Below are 19,267 nucleotides of genomic sequence, written 5' to 3'. Positions count from 1 at the left end.
ACACAATTACAAATACTGACGAACTAGTAGTCTGTGGTTAATGAATCTATTGATATGTTTTGCAACCAGGTTATTACTGCAGGGTCTGGCAACCAACAAACGACTGTTTGGGCTGGAGTTAGACCTAAGCAGCTGCGAGGTACACACTCACATACCCTCATGCAGAAAGAATAGCTTTTTTCATTTATGATGAATGGTAGCATCCACAGTAGGAACATGTTTTAGACCAATAAATATGTGTTTGTTTATGTGTAGCTACGTTCAGCAGGAGCCCAGGTGATACAGGAACACATCTCTGAAGCCACAGCCATCAGAAGTCTGGATATCTCTGACAACAGTATGCAAAACAACTTTCTTACACACAAATCCAATTATGCCATATAAAACCTGCAAAACTCATTTCAGTACATTGAAGTTCAGGCTCACAGTCCCCGCTCTAACTCATCCCAAAGGAGTTCTAACTCAGTCAAGTTCTTCCACACCAAACTGTCTCATCCATGTCTTTATGAACTTTGCTTTGTGCACTGCTGTGCAGTCGTAGTGCAACAGGAAGGGGCCATCCCCAAACTGTTCCCACAAAGTTGGGAGGATGAAATCCAAAATGTCTTGGTATGCTGAAGCATTAAGAATTCCTTTGACTCCAGAGAACACGTCCACTGCTGAGTCCACTAGCAGCACTTTGACAGGCTTGGATGCAGCTGCACGGCCATGGAAACCAACTCCATGAAGCTCTTGATGCACTTTATCAGCTAATCTGAATGCCACATAAAGTCTGTTGTGACTGACTCAACCCAAAGTTGGTGACTTCTGTGTGTGACAGTGTATCTCTGAGTTCTTTGCCTTATTTTGTCAAGTGCTTATTTTCAAAGTCAAATTATTTTTCCTCTCCAGAGTGAGAAGATTGATAGCACCCTCATAACTATAACCCTAATATGATCAACAACAATTTGACAGTTAGCTTTTTTTCACTAGATGAATAATAAGAGAATTATTAAAATACAGTAAACCCATTTACACCAGGAAGAATGAATGCTTCCACCACTTTTCCCTTGCTCTCTGACTGTAGGTTTTGAGAATGACATGGTGACCCTGGTTCTGTCAGTCGGTCGATGTCAGTCTCTTCGACATCTTGCTCTGGGGAGAAACTTTGCCATGAAATCCAGGTATGATGAAAAAGATTAAGAGGTCGCCTTACTCTACCACCACATTGTCTACTGACATCAGTTTATCACACTGACCCTTCACAATGTTTAAAATGCTTCCATATAGCAAATACAACTGATTATCTCATTTGAATGTTCATTAAAAGTAAGTGGTTATACATAATAGTAGAGTCCGCTGTGTGCAGCGGGTCATCAGAATAGAAACATAAAAATGGTGGCCATCACTTTTATAGAATAAGATTGTCAAAGACGCCAACTGAAATGCAGATGTTCACAGTTATATGTAGGGGTGCACATCAGTGGTCCACATTCACTGTCAAAATAAAAGATGCGCACAAGATAGGACGTTGCAACGCGCGTTTGCGTCCATATAAAAGGCAGTGTTTTTGTCCACTAGAGTGGGATTTTCACGGCACATTCTGCACCACATCTCTGTGCGTTCATCATCTGTTTGAAGCCAGCTCACCTCCTGCAACTACTTTTCCGAGAATACGTGCTTCTTTTGTGGTTCGGACTCCTTCTGACATTTCTTTGGAGGTGGAGGAACATCACAGTAATTGCTTAAAGGAGCTTCTTCGACATCTTTAAGAGTTCTAAACAAATGTCTGTCCTCCTCCAGAAAATCTTATGTACGCAAACACGCGTTGCAACTTCTTATCTGGTGCGCGTCTTTTATTTTGACAGCGAATGCGCACCTGCGGACCATTTATGTGCACCTCTGGTTATATGTTTTTAAACTGAGTAACTGAATTCAATTAAACAACCTTTGCATGATATAAAATTTGTATTGCACACAAAGTATAGTAATAGTAATGTAAGAAAAAACAGAAACTGCAACATCAGTAACTGTAAAGCTGCACTTTCAGAATCTGTAACATCATCGCTCAGTATTAATGCAGCAAACTGATGCATGATTTGGACAATATGGTAACATCATTTCTGTGGTAGAACATAGACATAGGTCAGAATATTTCCAGGTCAAACACACATTTGACCTATTTATCATAATCCAAGCATTTATCGGCATTTATGTTCCTGCCTCTAGCTATATTGGTCCTAGATTCATAAGCTGAGTTTCTCTTTTCCATAGACACCAGGTGTTGTTACAAGGTACACAAAGAACTATCACTTTCTGCCACCCGTTTGGCTCAACAACGTGCCACTGCTAATTAAATCTTTCAGATCACAATATTTATTTCAAAGTCGGTGCTATTTGTAAACTAGTCAGCCTGTAGTTTAAAGAATGTAAATCAGTAAATGTATTTTCTCCTCGTTCTTAAGTTTTTTCTCTTCTTTCTCCCTTCATTTCATGTCTGCCTACTTTGCTATCGACCAGAGCGCTCACTGACGTTCTTCAACGTATAGCTCAGCTAATCCAGGATGAAGAGTGTGTGAGTGAAACCTTCAGTGTACTTTAATGTAATTCAGTATCCCTGCACTGGATGTCCAGCCTGTGAGATGTGTTACCCTGCCTGTGACCCTGAAATTGAAATCTGTGTTTGCAGCCCTTGCAGTCTTTATCAGTGTCTGACTCCAAGCTGAAGACTGGGATGCACATTCTGCTGAGTGCTTTGGGTGGTCATGCAGCTCTGGTTGAACTTGACATTAGTGGAAACTTTATCGGAGATACAGGAGCTAAAATGCTGTCCAAAGCCCTGATGAGTAATACCAGCCTGAGGTGCACATGTAAACACACACACACACACACACACACACACACACACACACACACACACACACACACACACACACACACACACACACACACACACACACTCTCTCTCTCTCTCTCTCTCTCTCTCTCTCTCTCTCTCTTTTAAGAATGTTTGTAATTAATAAATGTTCTAATCCAAAGAGCTAATTAGTGAATTAAAGATCATCCTTTCAGAGGCAGAGAAAGTATGAAATATCAGTGGAAGGCAGAGCTGTATTTCCTCAAACTGACTGATCTCTCTTTTTTTAAGGACTTTAACATGGGACAGAAACAGTGTGACTGCTAGAGGTTTCCAGGATGTAGCAGATGCCTTGGAGAGGTCATGGACACACACACACACACACACACACTTGTTAAATGACAGCGTCCAGGTAAATGTCAAAAAACGCTTTGCTGGCTTTTACCAGAAAAAATGTTTTTTAAAATATACAATTCCTTTGAAACACCGGCTGCTTTTTCACTCGTGTTTAGTCCAGTCCTTATAGCTGACAAATTTCAAAGGAATGTTTTGTGTGTTCACTTGTTTATTTGATTCCTAAGCTGCTTAAGACTGATCTATGGATCTTTCAAACATAAAAATGGCACCTAACCCAAGGAATGAACCAGTAACATGTCTACATATAATAGACAACTTATCAAAGAACCATTTAAATCATATATTTATGCAACAGAACAAAAAGCAGCCGATATCCGCAAAAGAGCTTTGTAATGTCTTTCAAGATGCTTTGAGAACTATTCCTGAGGACTATTTAGAAAAATTATATGAGAGAATGTAGGCTGTGTTGAAGAATAAAGGTGGTCATATCATAGAAAGGCAAGTCCCAATAAATTGCTGCACCTAGTTCCCATTTTCCTATTAAATATTTTTAAAAGAAAGACAGACTCAATATGGGTGACGGTGCAGTAGTCAGCTCTGGTACTTCATAGCAAGAAGGACCTGGGTTTGAATCCAGTCTGATGCTCTGTGTGGAGTTTGCATGTTCTCCCTGTGCACCGTTAAACAGATCCATAATTTGATGTTAGGTTTCTTTGTTATGCAGGAACTTCACTCTGCAGCACATGTCTCTTCCCCTTGCCGATATCACACCGAGTTACCGTAGCAACCCTGACAGAACAAAAGAGGCCCTGCACAAGGTCAGTGTGTTTAGCAGGTTGTTATTTAAGATTGTATGCGTTTTATGCGTTTAGGGCAAGGGTCAATTAATTTTTACATCACAGTTGAAGTTCATGTTTTCTCTTGTTTTCTATTGCTGTGTTTTTTTGGACATCAGAGAACTGAGACAGCAAATGCAGCCAGCATACACATCTAACAGATTCATTGTAGTCTATGTAGCGATACAGTCCAAATTTATATTATACACTGAACAAAAATATAAACGCAACACTTTTGTTTTTGCTCCCATTCCCCATGGGATGGACGTAGAGACCTAAAATTCATTCCAGATACACAATATAACCATCCCTCCCAAACAGTGGTCACAAATCAGTCCAAATGTGTGGTAGTGGGCACATCTGCCATATTGAGATAATCCATCCCACCTCACAGGTGTGCCACATCAGGATGCTGATCTGACATCATGAGTAGTGCACAGGTGTACCTCAGACTGCCCGTGTATATAGTAATATATATTAATTGTTGTTTGGAAAGGCTTCTTCTTTTTCCGGACGTCAGCTGCGTGTCTTTGTTTGTGTGTGTGTGTTCAGATTCAGCAGCATTTAGACAGAAACAACCAGAGACAGTCTGACAGCATAGAACTTCGACAAGTCTTTAGAACTCAACAGTCTGAAAAGGTAAGCCAGTAAAAATACAAGATATTAATTTATGTAACTGCAACATCATTTATTCAACTAGTAAATTTATATAACTAGTAATAGTTGCTGCTCAACCACAAATGATTTTCCTTACAAATGTGGCTCATTTTAAGGGGAATTAAACAGGCTTCACAGCTTAATTACCAAGAAACATTGTTACAACAAAGAAATAATTGACCAAATGAAAATTACCTTACTCTTTGTACCAGGTCATATAAATCTTATGTGTATGTTGTCCACCGTTTTAGCTCGTCCATGGAATGTGTCGCCAGTTAGAGAGCAGCCTTCAACGTTTAAGCCACTGTAGCATTCAAGAGGACCAAGCTGATGTCCTCAAAGCGCACGAGGTGCTGCAACATGCCAGGGACTCTTTAAAGGTACATGCTTCAAATTTAATTTTGGATATTTAAGCATATTTATGTATGTTTTGATTGTTTTCCCCTTACCTTTGCAAATACAGGGGGACAGAAGATACAAAAAACCTCTTTTAAATGAAGTGAATGCTTTTTGAATGAAGTCAAGCATTAGCCTATAACAATATCCTCACTGAAGTGACCAGGGATTGTAAATGATGCTGTATGCCACCTAATATTTCTTTTGGTATTATTTGTGTAGCTGCTGCCGTCGCTATATGAGGTAGGCAGGAAGTGCGCCTCCGATGGAGACTTTGTGAACAGCATTCTTACTGACACGGCTACTGCACTGACCAATGAGTTCACTAGGAGCATACAGGTAAACGTTTAGAAAGCACTCACTGTGTGCACACGCGTACACACACACGTTCAAGAAATATGAGAATCCATGTCCAACTTCAACTTCAGCAACAACAACGAGCACACACAGGTAGCCCAAATCAAACATGAATAAATTCTTGAAAAAAGGCTTGGCTTGCAAATAACTTGGGGGTGTCTTCATCTACAGAACACAGTGTAGTTCAAAGTATCTGAGAATCCCCAGAAAGCTTAGTTAATATAGACTGAGGCAAAATAGAGTAGAGCCATAGTCTGAGCAATCAAAAAATGAATTTATTTTGGAATGGACGCTGTTTTTTCAGCTAGCTACATAATTTGTCTGCTAAAGTTAAAAAAAAAAAAAGCAAAAATAATAGCTGTTTTAACCCTTTTCTTAAAGTTGTCTATATTATTTCCAATTAAGTTAAGGGTGTTAATGACGTTTGAAAATTCTGTCTTTAATTTAAAAAAAAACTCATACATGTATTTATGTGCATATATATTTTAAAAAGAAAATAAAAAAAAATAGACAAAAAAGTGTGCAAAAAGTGATCAGAAATGAAAATTATGTAACATAATACCATGTTCGAACTATTACTGTAAGTTCTTAAGGCTATTTGGGAGTTTAGTCTGAAGCCAAACGGTAGCATTTGAAGCAATTTCTCACCACACCTCACATTTCTCTCAGATGATGGTGGTTAATTGACTTTGCAAGATTTGCAATGACCCCACTTGTCACAACATGCAACCTTGTTAGTGTGAACGTCATCAACAACAGGAGCACTCTTGGGTGACGGTGGTGAAGATGTGATGCGCAGTGATGGGCGCCCCCCTTTGTGAATTCAAAGGATCAGGCTAACGTCTGTCTGGAAGCTCTTTTGTTTCAGTGGCTTTTGGACACCAAGTAGTTTACAGTCAGGGTGTTAAATGCATTGACAACACCAAGCGTTACAGTTTTGAGTTTAATTCCGGATGTGACATGTATGTGACAACGATATTTGACAAATGTCATCTATATCAAACTGTTTTAGAAACGTTGCCAGACTAGGTTATATGTGACATGTTATTTAACGATTAGAATTGTTGAATGAGTTTAAATTTACCTTTGGTAAGAGAGAGCTGGGGTTTTAAAATTAGTTAGCTGCCTAGGTGTGCTGCCATTTTGGAAATGATGTCATGGGTGCTTGCCAGGTCAAGCTTGGTCTTGAGGGAAGATTGTTTAATGCTGTTTCATCTTCAGATGCCCAGTCTTGTCCTTACTGAAGTCCTAGTCTCTGTGTTCCAGGAGCTGTCTCAAGGCCTGATGAGACACGCTGATGCTTTGTACCCACGGGTGGTCCAGCGGTCTAGTGTGTGTGAGTGTCTTTCAGAGTGTGTCTCCAAAAGAAGCACACAGACACACATATTCATAAGAAGCACTCTGGTGGAGAGCACAGGGCACATCATCAACAACAGACTGCAGTAAGGACATTTCCACAGAGCAGTGGTTAACATTTAGTAAATGTTTTTAATGAGATCCCTTATGAGTTAGTACCTATCAGTACCTATGACATATCAGTAAAGTCAATGCACATCATATCAGGATCAGAGATATTGTAGGAGGGCCCTATTTGATGAGTTAAATAAAGATTATTTAGTGTGATGGTTCCATGCTCAGTGTATACATTCTAAACATTATAGACTGAAATGTACACGTCTTTGTCTTTTTTCAAAGTTAAATAAATAAATGCCTGATAGGTATGAACCCTTAGTTTTAGAACTTGTATTAACAATAGGAAACTGATCTACAATACACTGTGAAAGCATCTTTGTTTTAGTATCTCTGTTTAGACAGAACAAATAACATAAACTGTAAAAGACACAGTCTGGTTAGGTAGAGTTGCAGACATTTGTGACTGTAAATCTCTGGCACAGTCATTGCCTCTTTTATACCATGTCCTCATAAATGAAGTTGTTCCTTATTTCCTCTGTTGTGTTATTAAAGTGAACTGAAGAAAACACTGACTGTCACTCTGGCTGAAAGCATTGTGCAGCAGGTGCTACAGGATCTAAAAGTGGCACAGGACAAAATAGTAAGTGCATGTGTGTGTGTGTGTGTGTGTGTGTGTGTGTGTGTGTGTGTGTGTGTGTGTGTGTGTGTGTGTGTGTGTGTGTGTGTGTGTGTGTGAATACTACACACTCACAATCAGCCAAACCATTGAAACCAGGTATAATAATGAAGGTCATCTTGTTACAGTACATGTTCTGCTGGGAAACCTAGAGTACCTTTACTCATAAAGATGTTGCTTTAACACAGTGGTTCCCAAACTTTTTTTGCTAGGCCACCCTTTGTTTTACAAGAAAATCTTTGCGGACAGTACAGCACGAGCTCCTGATGCAGGGCTGTCCAAATTCTGCCGGGGATACCTACCTTGGCACCACCGTCGTGCAGGTGAAGCCAAAGGCAAGATATGCGTCATCCTATTTTCTAGTCTTTGGCTTGGAAGGAAGTTGGTTTGGAAGCATATTTGGCGATGCTTCATCTCCTGCTATGCGTTTGTGTTGGAGCCCCATCAAAAACCTGTCCATCATGCTAGCAGTGTCCAAGCATTCTTTTTTTTATATCCATACTGCGCCCCCTCTGAGCTCTATAAGCCTCGACATCCACGGACCCCACTCTGTGATTTTACTTGTCCTACTACTTCATTTGCTCTGAGAGTTTAGAAGTCTGTTCTGGAAGTATGGTGACACTTCACACAATGCATCTAATTCAGTGCTTAATCCTAATAGCAGTCTATATCACATAAGAAATAGCAATATAATTAATTTTATCTTCAGGTTACCTTTATCTAAACTGGTTCAAAACATACTTAGAAAACAGGAAATACTTTGTATCAATAGGTAACTTCACATCTGAGCAGACAAGTATCACATGTGGAGTTCCCCAAGGTTCCATCTTGGGACCCTTTCTGTTTAACATTTACATGCTCCCACTGGCACAGATTATAAAGAACAACAAAATAAACTACCACAGCTATGCAGATGACACACAAATATATATCACAATGTCACCAGGAGACCGAGGCCCTGTACAGGCTCTTGGTAAATGCATTGAGGAAATCAATGACTGGTTGTGCCACAATTTTCTTCAGCTAAACAAAAACAAAACTGAGGTAATAGTCTTTGGCGCCAAAGAAAAACGATTACAGGTCACCAGAGAACTTCAATCTATACACCTAAAAACCACAAACCAGGCGAGAAATTTGGGTGTAGTGATGGATGCAGACCTAAACTTAGAAAAACACATTAAGACAATAACAAAGTCAGCTTACTATCACCTCAAGAATATTTCAAGGATAAAAGATCTGATGTCTCAACAGGCCCTGGAAAAACTAGTCCATGCATTCATCTTTAGTAGGCTTGATTACTGTAACAGCATCTTTACAGGTCTACCTAAAAAATCAGTCAGACAACTACAGCTCATTCAGAACTCTGCTGCTCGAGTCCTCACTAAGACCAAAAAAGTGGACCACATCAGTCCAGCTCTGAGGTCTTTACACTGGCTGCCTGTCCGTCAGAGGATAGACTTTAAAGTTCTGATGCTGGCCTATAAAGCTCTGAATGGTTTAGGACCAAAATACATCAGTGACCCCCTGACCCAGTATGAACCTTCCAGATCCCTCAGGTCATCTGGATCTGGTCTTTTATCAGTTCCCAGAGTCAGAACCAGACACGGAGAAGCTGCATTCAGCTTTTATGCTCCTTATATCTGGAACAAACTCCCAGAAAGCCTCAGATCAGCTGAAACACTCAGTTTATTTAAATCCAGGTTGAAGACTCACCTGTTCTCAGCTGCATTTGAATAAAGCACCAAATCCACACTTTTAAGCTTAAATTTCAAAACTTACATTTAACTACTGATTTTATCTACTGTTCTGATTTTATCTGTTTTGATTTTATATACTGTTTTGTTTGTTTGTTAATTAGTTTGTTTGTTTGCTTGTTTTAATCAATTTTAAATCATGCTTTTTATTTGTTCTTGTTTCTAATGTCTCTGTAAAGCACTTTGAATCACCTTGTTGTTGAATTGTGCTATACAAATAAACTTGCCTTGCCTTGCCTTGCCTTGCCTTCAATAGAATGAGAAAACCTTCTTAAGCATTGTACTGCACTGTATGCAAATATCTTTGGTATACGCAATCATGGGGATAATTGTTTTCTTGTATTATTCAGGATTGTCTTATAAAAGAAAATACATGCAATACCCAGAGACTCAACATCCCAGAACTCAAAGTGGTTGAGAGTGACTTCCCAACTGATGACGTTAGTAACACACACCTATCTATCCATCCACTCTTTTTTTTAATCTAATTGTTTAATTTTCTGATTTTTCCTAATATTTTATTCTATTCTCTCCATCACAGTACAGTCCAGCAATTTGGAGAAACAGTTTTTACTCTAAGAGCCTGAGACCCGCCTGTTCAATTAAAAGTAAGTGAAAATTATTGTGTAATCCAGTCTCTGAATCTGGATTCTGCTCACTTCAACTCATTCAGTGTACATGTGGAGGTAACTGCAAGAACCATCAAAAGAATCCAAATCTAATTTAGAGTCATTTGTACTTAACTTCTGTATTTGTCCAGTCACTCACTGCTGTTTCCAAACAGGTAGAGCAAAAACAGTTATTCTAACCACAATCAAAATAAAATACATTTTTTACAGTGTAAAAAATCATATTAAATATAGATAAAAAAATAATTAGTGTCTTTACATGATCTGGTTTTGCTCAAATCATAGTCTACTTTCTGTAATCTCATGCAGTCTTCTTATATTCTGTTTCAGTATAATCAGAATGTCTACTATCAATTATTATCATATATAGAGAGCACTGTGCAAAAGTCTTGACTACCCACTCATTTTATAACATTTCATTAGAAAAAAGGGATATAGGTGCAGTGATTTATTGAAGCCTACATGGAAATACAATTTATGGGGGGGGGGAGAGAGACAACAAGCTTGAAAGTCAGTTACTGGTATGATAGTTACCAGTATGAATTACTGGTATCACCTATATTCTTCAACCCAGCCTGAACTCTGCAGCAGCTTTCTTGTAATTTCTTAAGTAGTCTTCAGGAATAGTTCTCTAAGCACCTTGAAGGACATTACAAAGCTCTTCACTGGATGGAGGCTTCCTTTTGTTCCATTCTCTATCAAGATGAACGCACATTGCTTCAATAACGCTGAGGGCGGGGCTCTGGGGAGGCCCATCTATGACTGATGCTGTTCCACTGTGGCCTTTTTCTATCTAAGTATGGGTTTATTGCAGTGACAGTCTGTTTGGAATCATTGTTTTGCAGAAGTCGCATCCCAATCTGATGCTTTACAGATAGTATTATCTACTTTTCAAGATTCCCAACACCAGAGTTTGAGGCTCAAACGTAGCCGTAAACCCTGACCTCCTCCAAACATGCTGATGACCATTTGAGATAAAACTTTCCATTTGGATTCATCACTCCATAAGACCTGTTGCCACTGATTTTCATTGCAGTTCTTCCTTCCTCTGAAAATGGTTAGGTACAAAGACTGGACTGAAATTGAGTGAAAAAAAACACACAGCCAATGTCCAAACTTTCAGAAAGCCTGGACGACCTGTGTTCAAACCACAAGCAAAATATAAAACCATTAGCAGAGTACTATATATACAGTGCCTGTGGATAAGCTCCCCAATGTGTGTGGCTTTGCTTTCGGGTCCTCCCAGTTTTCTTTATTTATATTCAAACCCCCTGCAGCTTCCTGCTGAAAAACTACTCAAAGGGAGAAAATCCTTAAGGCCTAGGGCACTTCCTGAACTGCAAACAACAGAGGGTCTAAACAGCGATCCCAGTTGCATCCGTTCTTGTGAATGGACTTACAAATCAGAGACTTTATTCAGCGCTCCACCAACCTGCCAGTCTGAGGGTGGTAGACGCTGTTCCGAACAGATTTAATGGGCAGTACTTCAGACTGACCATTAATGGTAACGGGCACTTTCGGAATGACTGGCTGGTTCAGGATGCCCCGTGGTTTGCCCAGAGTCAGTGTCAGACCACCTTGCATCACCACTAAGCCCAGCACAGACATCGCAATTCTTTACTGGTTATGAATGCACCCCTGCACGCTTCCCCATTAATCTGTTTCCAAAATTAAGAGGTGCATCCACAGCCTGCAGTCTATATGTTTTGCCCCTGTATTAATTAATTTCCACAGGGACTATAGGATATTTATGAGTGTCCCCAATTAAACACCTAATCTCCACACACTCCGATTACTGCAATGCCCCCGGGTGAACCAGGGTTTGGTGGGCCAGAGTACACCATAGCTGGGCGTGCACTGACACACTGTAAGTCTCTCCTGGACTAAGGAAGGGCCTGGTAACGTGGAACACTTTTTGCACCACCATCAGTGGGCACTCTCAGTGTCCCGGCCACCGACACCTCCAGCACCCCCTCCATGGAGGTGCATCTAATTTATGTGATGACTCCTTCCAAGCACTTTGCAACCTGTTCTCTATTGTGTGCCTTTTCACTTGTTTCTTATTTATTCCTGCTGTTTTACTATTTATATCTAATTCCTGCACAACTGGTCTGGAGCATCCACACTTTCATTGTACATGTACAATGACAATAAAGGGCTATTCTATTCTATTCTATTCTATTCTATTCTATTCTATTCTATTCTATTCTATTCTATGCTATTCTAATGGTATCACAGCCATATTCTGTATAAAGGTAATCTGGTGACAAACTGCCCAGTATTACATCTGAGCTCATGTACATGTATCATCCTGTATTCTTCATATATGCTGTGCCATGCTGAACTATTCTGTGGCAGACATGCAGCACTGTTTGGTTAATTGGAGCATAGCCTGTTTACTTTCACACCAGTGACTCTTACCACAGGAGAGATCAGATGGAGAGAAGATGGAGGAGAGGACGATTTGCATTCTTGAATTTATTTATCTATGCAGCAGGGACAACACATATTAAAATTGCTGCGTTTAAATAAAACACGACTGATACCATAGAATATTAATAACCACTAATTTGCAGACCTTGTCCCTGGTTAGATTTTTAAGACACAACCTAACAATACAAATACAGAAACCAGTAGAGTAACTAACACAAAAATTATAGAACAACATCAACCAATACAGATGCAAACTTCAAAGAACAACAGTTAAGAAGGACAGTAGACTCATTTCAGTGGTCACAGATTTCCCTTTGTTTAAGTCATAATTTTGCCTTTGGATTAAAAACTATAAAATCAGTCAATGTTTTCATTTCTGGTGGTAGAATGCTTCAAATCTGTGGACCTTTATCTGTAAAAGAGGCCCAACCAAATATTTTCTTTACATTTAGGTGTTTTATAATTACCATTATCAGTTACTCTTGTTGGAAACTAAATGATGAGGGAAGAAAGTAGAAAACAGTGGGGTGAGTTAGGATATTTCAGCTCACAATGACACAATCCATTGTCCTGTAGCTTGATAGTTTTGAAAGTAATAAAATCTGACACACACAAAGATAAGAGAACATCCAGACGTCCACTGTCTGTGTGATTTTGTGAATAAATTATTTGTTTTTGTTCTTAGCAAAAGCTATGAACTCCATATATATAATAGGGTTAAAGCTGTATTAAGGTTTGGGATTCTGATTTTACTGTAATATACAGAAATGAACGCGGAATTCTTAGATTTTTCTCTGGAGTTCATAACTCTTGCGGATTAGTGACCTACCAGCCAATCAGATAACAGTATTCCTTGTTGCTGTATTAATTTTCCCCCCCACCTTACTGTATGTCAGTATGTTAGAAGCATTCGCCTGTCAATATAGTCCATCATAGGACAATCATCAACCGTATTTCCTACCTGTTGGCTGGTGTCAGAATCATCCCGTGGAGGAGCGGTGACCATCTTCAACCAAAATGCTTGTTTTTAATTTTTAAGAAACACGTCCTGTCAATCATTAGTCTCCGCCCGCCCCTCCCCCTTGATACACGCACACAACACAAAATCAGGGTAAAAAGTCTAAAAGTGAAAAAAAAAATGAACTGCAAATGAAAAAAGGGTTGAAACTGAAACTGAAAAAATTAACTTGAAGCAGGTGAAAAATTAAAACTGCAAAAAAAAAAAAAAATGCATGAAAGCAACCCATTCAATTCAATTAATTCATTTTTTTAAACTTTTTTTTTCATTTTTTTAAGTAGCAAAAGTTAGAATTTCAGTTTCAAATCACTTTTTCGACTGAATAAAACTTTTGAGTGTTTTTTTGTTTGTTTTTCTCAATGCTGCCTAGATATTCCCATGCACACACAGTACATTCCAGCAAATGCTTGTTTATCCCGTGGTCTGGAGACTCAGTCTTTTTAGCCTTTTCTCTTTCATCATCTCATTTTGAATGTCGTTTTTCATCACTTGCTTTATTTCATTCTCAGGTCTCCTGGATGCGGACTGGGAGCAGCAGATCAGGGACAGAGGAGCAGAGAGAGAGTGGGGAGGAGCTGCTGGAGAGAAAGACGGAGGAGGAAGGTGTGGCCTGCCTTGGTTACCAACAGCAACATCCCTGTCACTCACAGCCTCAAGCCCCACCCTTTCCCCTTCTACTTCCCCGTCCCCCTCCCCCCCAGGACAGAGGGGGAGTAGGCGGAGGGAGGGGGAGGTGGTAGCAGCGGATGCTGCAGAAGCAGTATCAGGAGCGAGAGGAGCATCGTTCATTCCTCTTCCCAGTCTCCCCCTCTTTTACTCCTCCGCTCAAGCTCCAACGGAGGAGGCAGCTGGCTGCGGAGGCTTACACAGGCGAGAGGCTCCCTTCCCTGGCTGCTGCCCCAGCCCGGGCCCCTTCCCCAGATCTGGATACACTGTTTCTCCCATGGAGCCTCTACCCACCCAGGGACAGACTCTAAGGCACTACACTGCCTCCCGACCAAGGCCACGACGCACACATACGCAACCCCCTTCCTCCAGGCCTCAGGTAAGAACACACATGCCAAAGACAGCGCAGACAAGCACGCACGCACACACATACTGTGAGGATGCATACAGAGCCATACATATAGAAGAATTTCAATGCAGAACGGACCCTTTTTTATTTACACATAGGCTGCGTACAGTGCATGGGCTTTATGAGGGCCTGGAATGTATGGTCATAAATTACAGCCACAGTAGAAAATAACCGTAACAGGATGCAGGAGCAGAAAGGTGAGAATTAGCAGGAAAGAAGGAGGATAGGGAGAAGGAGGGGGAATCTGTCTATCTGTGTAGCTAGCTATCTGTCTGTCTGTCTATCTGTCTGTCTGTCTAGCGCTTATGCTTGTAATTTCTGTTTCTTGTAGTAATAATGGTAGCCATCTTTATCTTTGCATTCTCTCCCCCCACGTAGTTGTGCACAGTGTGTGTGGGAGAACAGGCCCATAGGTTTTGGGAGTGGTGTTCCCTGGGTTGTTCCCAATGCTCTCTCTCTCTCTCTCTCTCTCTCTCTCTCTCTGTCACTCTCTCTCACTCTCTCTGTCACTCGGTGTGTGTGTGTGTGTGTGTGTGTGTGTGTGTGTGTGTGTGTGTGTGTCTTGGGAATGCTTTCACTAAGTCAATTATTCATGTTTTCACATTAGTGGGGGTCTTTCTCTGTTACTAAGTGCAAAGAAAAGGGGGATTCTCTTCATCTGATGTGACCTTATTTGTATGAATTGTGTCTTCTTTTGTTCCTTTTTTTTAACTTTATACGAAGCTGCACATGGGCTGTTTTGTAGATATCATTGGAAAATGGTGGTTTTTTTTTTTTTTTTTTTTTTTACAATATTATTGGTTTTGTAAAGCTATTTTCACTCATGCATTGCAGCTCTGAACAATGTTAGAGATTATTCCAAGGAGAAAAAAATGCAACTGGTCCAACACGTGTGGATTGGAAATCTCCAGCAATTTAGTGTGCCAGGTCCCAGAGTACAAGTCAGTGTGATAGCTAGTTAAAAGGCTGATTAATTGACAGCTTATTTCAGCAGATGCTGGCAGAACTACTAGTCATTACTGGTATCAGCTTACCAGCTTTAGTAATTCTAAAACTACTTAAGTGGCTTGAACACGATGCGATATTTTCTAATTGAAAAGCAAGAATAAAGAATTTCTGTAGTTATCGTCCATTATGTGGTTACTGGGCACTGTTTTCAATCATGTGGATGCCATGTTTGCCAGTTATTTTGGTAGCTTGGACTCTTGATGTCAATGGAAAATTGTATTTAGTAGTCAGTATAATCTTTTAGTGATATAAGTTTGCATATGGTAGAATACTGCATGTAGTTATTTGTATTAGGAAATATTCAACCATGTATACTTAGAGGCATATAATTAATTGTGTGTGATCTCTAACAGGCTGCAGGCTTGGGGTGCATCCCAGGAATGCACCCCCACGTCTGGGAGCATGAGAGCTCATACCTTGTTTTATTGTTTTACGGCAGGATTAACGTAGCTATGTCTGTTTTAGTTTAAGTGCTTCTTTACATATAGATGAACTGCTGGACTTCCTCACCATGTTATCTAGGGTGGGGGAGACTACCCCCTTTCCTGACCAAGGATGTACCTTTTGTGCTCTCATGACCCTTTGATCAGCAGGACACACACACACACACACACACACACACACACACACACACACACACACACACACCTACTGAAGTATAAATAAAGATTGGGGCAGTTTCTTAGTGCGAGTCTCAGTCTGGAGGCTGCTCTTGCTAGCAAGAAGTTCTGTGTGTTTCTCTTCTCTGAGTCTTTACTGAAGAAGTGTTTTAGAATATTTTCCCTAACACTTGATGAGTCAGTAATTTATAGTAGTTAGTCATTTGCAGGAAAATGATATAGCAAACATCACAAATTCACTGGATCTGTTTTTAATCACTCGAATGTCTTCTAGTTTTTCAAAATGGGATTGCTCTTGTATTATCTTAAGAATAAACAACAGAACTGCATTTTATGCATTTTCAATAATTAATCTGTTATTTATTTAGTACCAATTCACATCACAGAAAATTTAACATAGTACGGTCAAGACAACAGCATTAAACAGAGAAATCCAATGATGCTCTGTGAGGAAGCAGGTGGCAACTCGAGAGAGGGCAGCTACAGAGAGGATGAAGCACAAACTACAGTGTACACATGCATGAGGAGTGGATGATAAAAGAGTAGGGGAGAGATGCGCAGTGCATCTTGGGAGAGCTTTAGGTCTAACTGAGGGGTTACTGGAGGTATCCCTGTTTTTATATCAAAAATTTCCAAACCGAGGTTGTCTGTCTCCCAAACCAAACGGAGGCTTTGGGAAACAAACAGTGGAAAGGAAGGAAAGGAAAGGAAAGGAAAGGAAGGAGGAAATCTGAAGGCCCTATCTCCTTTTCTACTTTTGCAAAGCTAGAAACAACAAGCAAGGCTGCACTCTGAGAGCAAAGTGCTCTATTGGGATAATGTGGTACTATGAGCTCTTTAATGTATGATGGAGCTTGGTCATTAAGAGCTTAGTATGTGAGGAGAAGGATTTTGAATTCTTATTTTTACAGGAAGCTAATGTAGACTGTGACGTGTTCTGTTAGTACTCTCACTGCAGCATTTTGGATGGTCTCTGTTCAGAGACATATAGCGCATCCTAGTTATAAAAATGAAATAATTTAGCCTAAAAACACAAAGTATTTTTAGCATCATTCTGTGACAGAATACTTCTTATTTTGACAATATTGCTGTTGACAGATGGTAGTCCTGGAGGCCGTCCTTTCTGTCCGAGTAAGTGAAAACCCCCCAGAAACTGTATACTTCCCCAGAGCAGTGCTGGATGCCCAGGTGATGCCATATAAAATAAAATATATTCTTATTGTGGCCCCATTTGAGCCATTTTTTTTGTTTTTGTCTTAATTCACACATCAAAAATTAAAGGTCACCAAAATGTTGTGATCAGATAGCTCAAAATGATGTTAAAGCTGAAAGTTTTTAAACTTTTCCCTCCAACCAGGCTGAACCGATTTAATCTGGCACTGTGAAAACAAAACTACAGTAATGCTACAAAGTAAGCCTTGATTTTTCATTTCAATCCAGTCACAATGAGAACAGTTAGGGCAGCAAGTGTGTCAAAAACATTATGTCCAGATCTGAGAGTTTTTTGTTTTGTTGTTGTTCACTGTCCATATAACTCTCCCCATTTCTTTTGTTTATTAGTCAGGTTTTTAAAGTAATTTTTTAATAGTAACATAATTAATCACTAATTTGCCTTCACTCTCCAAAGTAACTTTTACTGACATTGTACTTAAACTGTTTTGTCAGTTGTTTGTTTTGTGTTAGTAGAAGATCTGGTTTTTCCCAGATATTTTACACCTGGATAATGAATCCTGTTGTCTGTATGTTTAGTAATTTATTTCTATTTTTTAAATTTGCACACATTAACACAATAATAAAAAATAAATCAGTTAGCTAGTATTTATTTTGAAAATGTAGCACATGCTATTTAATTAATTCATTCAGATGAATTTCAACTGATTCCAGTGAATTGCCTGAAATTTACAGTCTGAGATTAAATAGAAAAAGACTTTTTGGATAACAAAAAGAGTCTTCTTCCAGCTATATGAAGTGAAAAGCTCTCCTGCTATGTAGTGTACCATATGCCAGTTTGCTAAGAGGTGGCAAAAATGTAGGCTAGTATAAATAACATCTGAAAAGTTAGCAAAAATAAAAAACATAAAAATCTATCTTTCTATCTATATATATGCGTGTATGTGTGTGTGTGTGAAGCTGCATACCTGACGATGTTTAAGATTACCTGAAACATCCTGGTCCAGCCAAGCCTAAAGGTTATAGTTATATCCTATAACTATAACCTTTACCAAACGTTTTAAGCCTAATCTTTAAAGTAGAGAGCGTGTCTGTGTCTTGATTCCCAACCAGGAGCTGGTTCAACAGAATAGGTTCTGATAGCTCTGCCTCCCATTCTTGTTCTGGAAAGTGTAGGAACCACAAGCCTGTATTCTCAGAGTGAAGTGTTAGGAGAAGACTTTTAACTTCCTTCTCCTCACATACCTGCAATATGTTTGTGGACCATAACAACTATAACAGGTGGACCTAACGTTTGAAAAGCAAAGACAAAAAGTGGAAGTGCCCAAAACCTGTGGGAAAATGGTAATTGACTCCCTTATGTTGTAACCACAGTGAACACTTTCTTGATAAGCTTGATGCTCCATTCATTATGACCCAAAACTAGCAGTTAAGTGCATTTTGTAAGTTATTCTATTCTAAGTCAGTCAAAATATTTTGTCTTTCAAAATGGGCTCTTTACAATCTCTATCTCTTTGGAATTGATTTTACCCAGTGACTGTCAGCAAGCTTGAGAAGCCATTTGTTAATCAATTAGGGAACAAGCATTTTTCCCTAGTGACCACAGGTTGCCAGGGAGTCACCAACCAGTCTCTAGGCCTGTGGAACTGAGGCCTAAGGTTTTGTATTTGAGGCGCCTCTCTGCTGCTAACATCATTATCAACATCAGTATATTATGGTATTTTATAGAAAAGAGTAAATATTGCCCAGTACACACTGTTTACTGTAATATCAGTATAATTTTAATGGGAAACGATGTGCTGCTATTCGGTTTGACTGTTTTCTTACAGGAATTTGTTTTCTGTATTCTGTCAGACAGCTTTTCTAGCTCATCTTGAGCCTGTGGGGATAGGCTTAGCTATTTACAGATACAGGACATGCATTTGATATTATATTGTCTTTCTTGCCTTTGACAAATTTTATATTTGTGGCAGCATGTATAGTAAAGTATTTTTATTTTAGGATTATGATTTTGATACACCATCTGCCTCAG

The 19,267-nt window shown here is 39.5% G+C and overlaps 1 protein-coding gene across 1 annotated transcript in view; it reads left to right on the top strand.

Moving 5' to 3' along the window:
• carmil2 (capping protein regulator and myosin 1 linker 2) overlaps positions 1–19,267 on the top strand; it is a 61,608-nt gene that overhangs the window by 14,481 nt on the left and 27,860 nt on the right. Inside the window, exons 17-31 of the mRNA XM_026174824.2 lie at positions 70–139; positions 256–337; positions 1,067–1,163; positions 2,500–2,554; positions 2,669–2,841; positions 3,128–3,196; positions 3,918–4,011; positions 4,582–4,668; positions 4,938–5,066; positions 5,305–5,421; positions 6,706–6,881; positions 7,405–7,492; positions 9,633–9,722; positions 9,824–9,890; positions 13,872–14,407. Of these exons, the coding sequence (XP_026030609.2) occupies positions 70–139; positions 256–337; positions 1,067–1,163; positions 2,500–2,554; positions 2,669–2,841; positions 3,128–3,196; positions 3,918–4,011; positions 4,582–4,668; positions 4,938–5,066; positions 5,305–5,421; positions 6,706–6,881; positions 7,405–7,492; positions 9,633–9,722; positions 9,824–9,890; positions 13,872–14,407 (1,930 nt within the window). The remainder of the gene's footprint in view (positions 1–69; positions 140–255; positions 338–1,066; positions 1,164–2,499; positions 2,555–2,668; positions 2,842–3,127; positions 3,197–3,917; positions 4,012–4,581; positions 4,669–4,937; positions 5,067–5,304; positions 5,422–6,705; positions 6,882–7,404; positions 7,493–9,632; positions 9,723–9,823; positions 9,891–13,871; positions 14,408–19,267) is intronic.

This window comes from Astatotilapia calliptera, chromosome 7, assembly GCF_964374335.1.
Source record: "Astatotilapia calliptera chromosome 7, fAstCal68.1, whole genome shotgun sequence".
NCBI lineage: Eukaryota > Metazoa > Chordata > Actinopteri > Cichliformes > Cichlidae > Astatotilapia > Astatotilapia calliptera.
The sequence above is the reverse complement of the archived record's forward strand: the minus strand, read 5'-3'. Positions and strand labels throughout refer to the sequence as shown.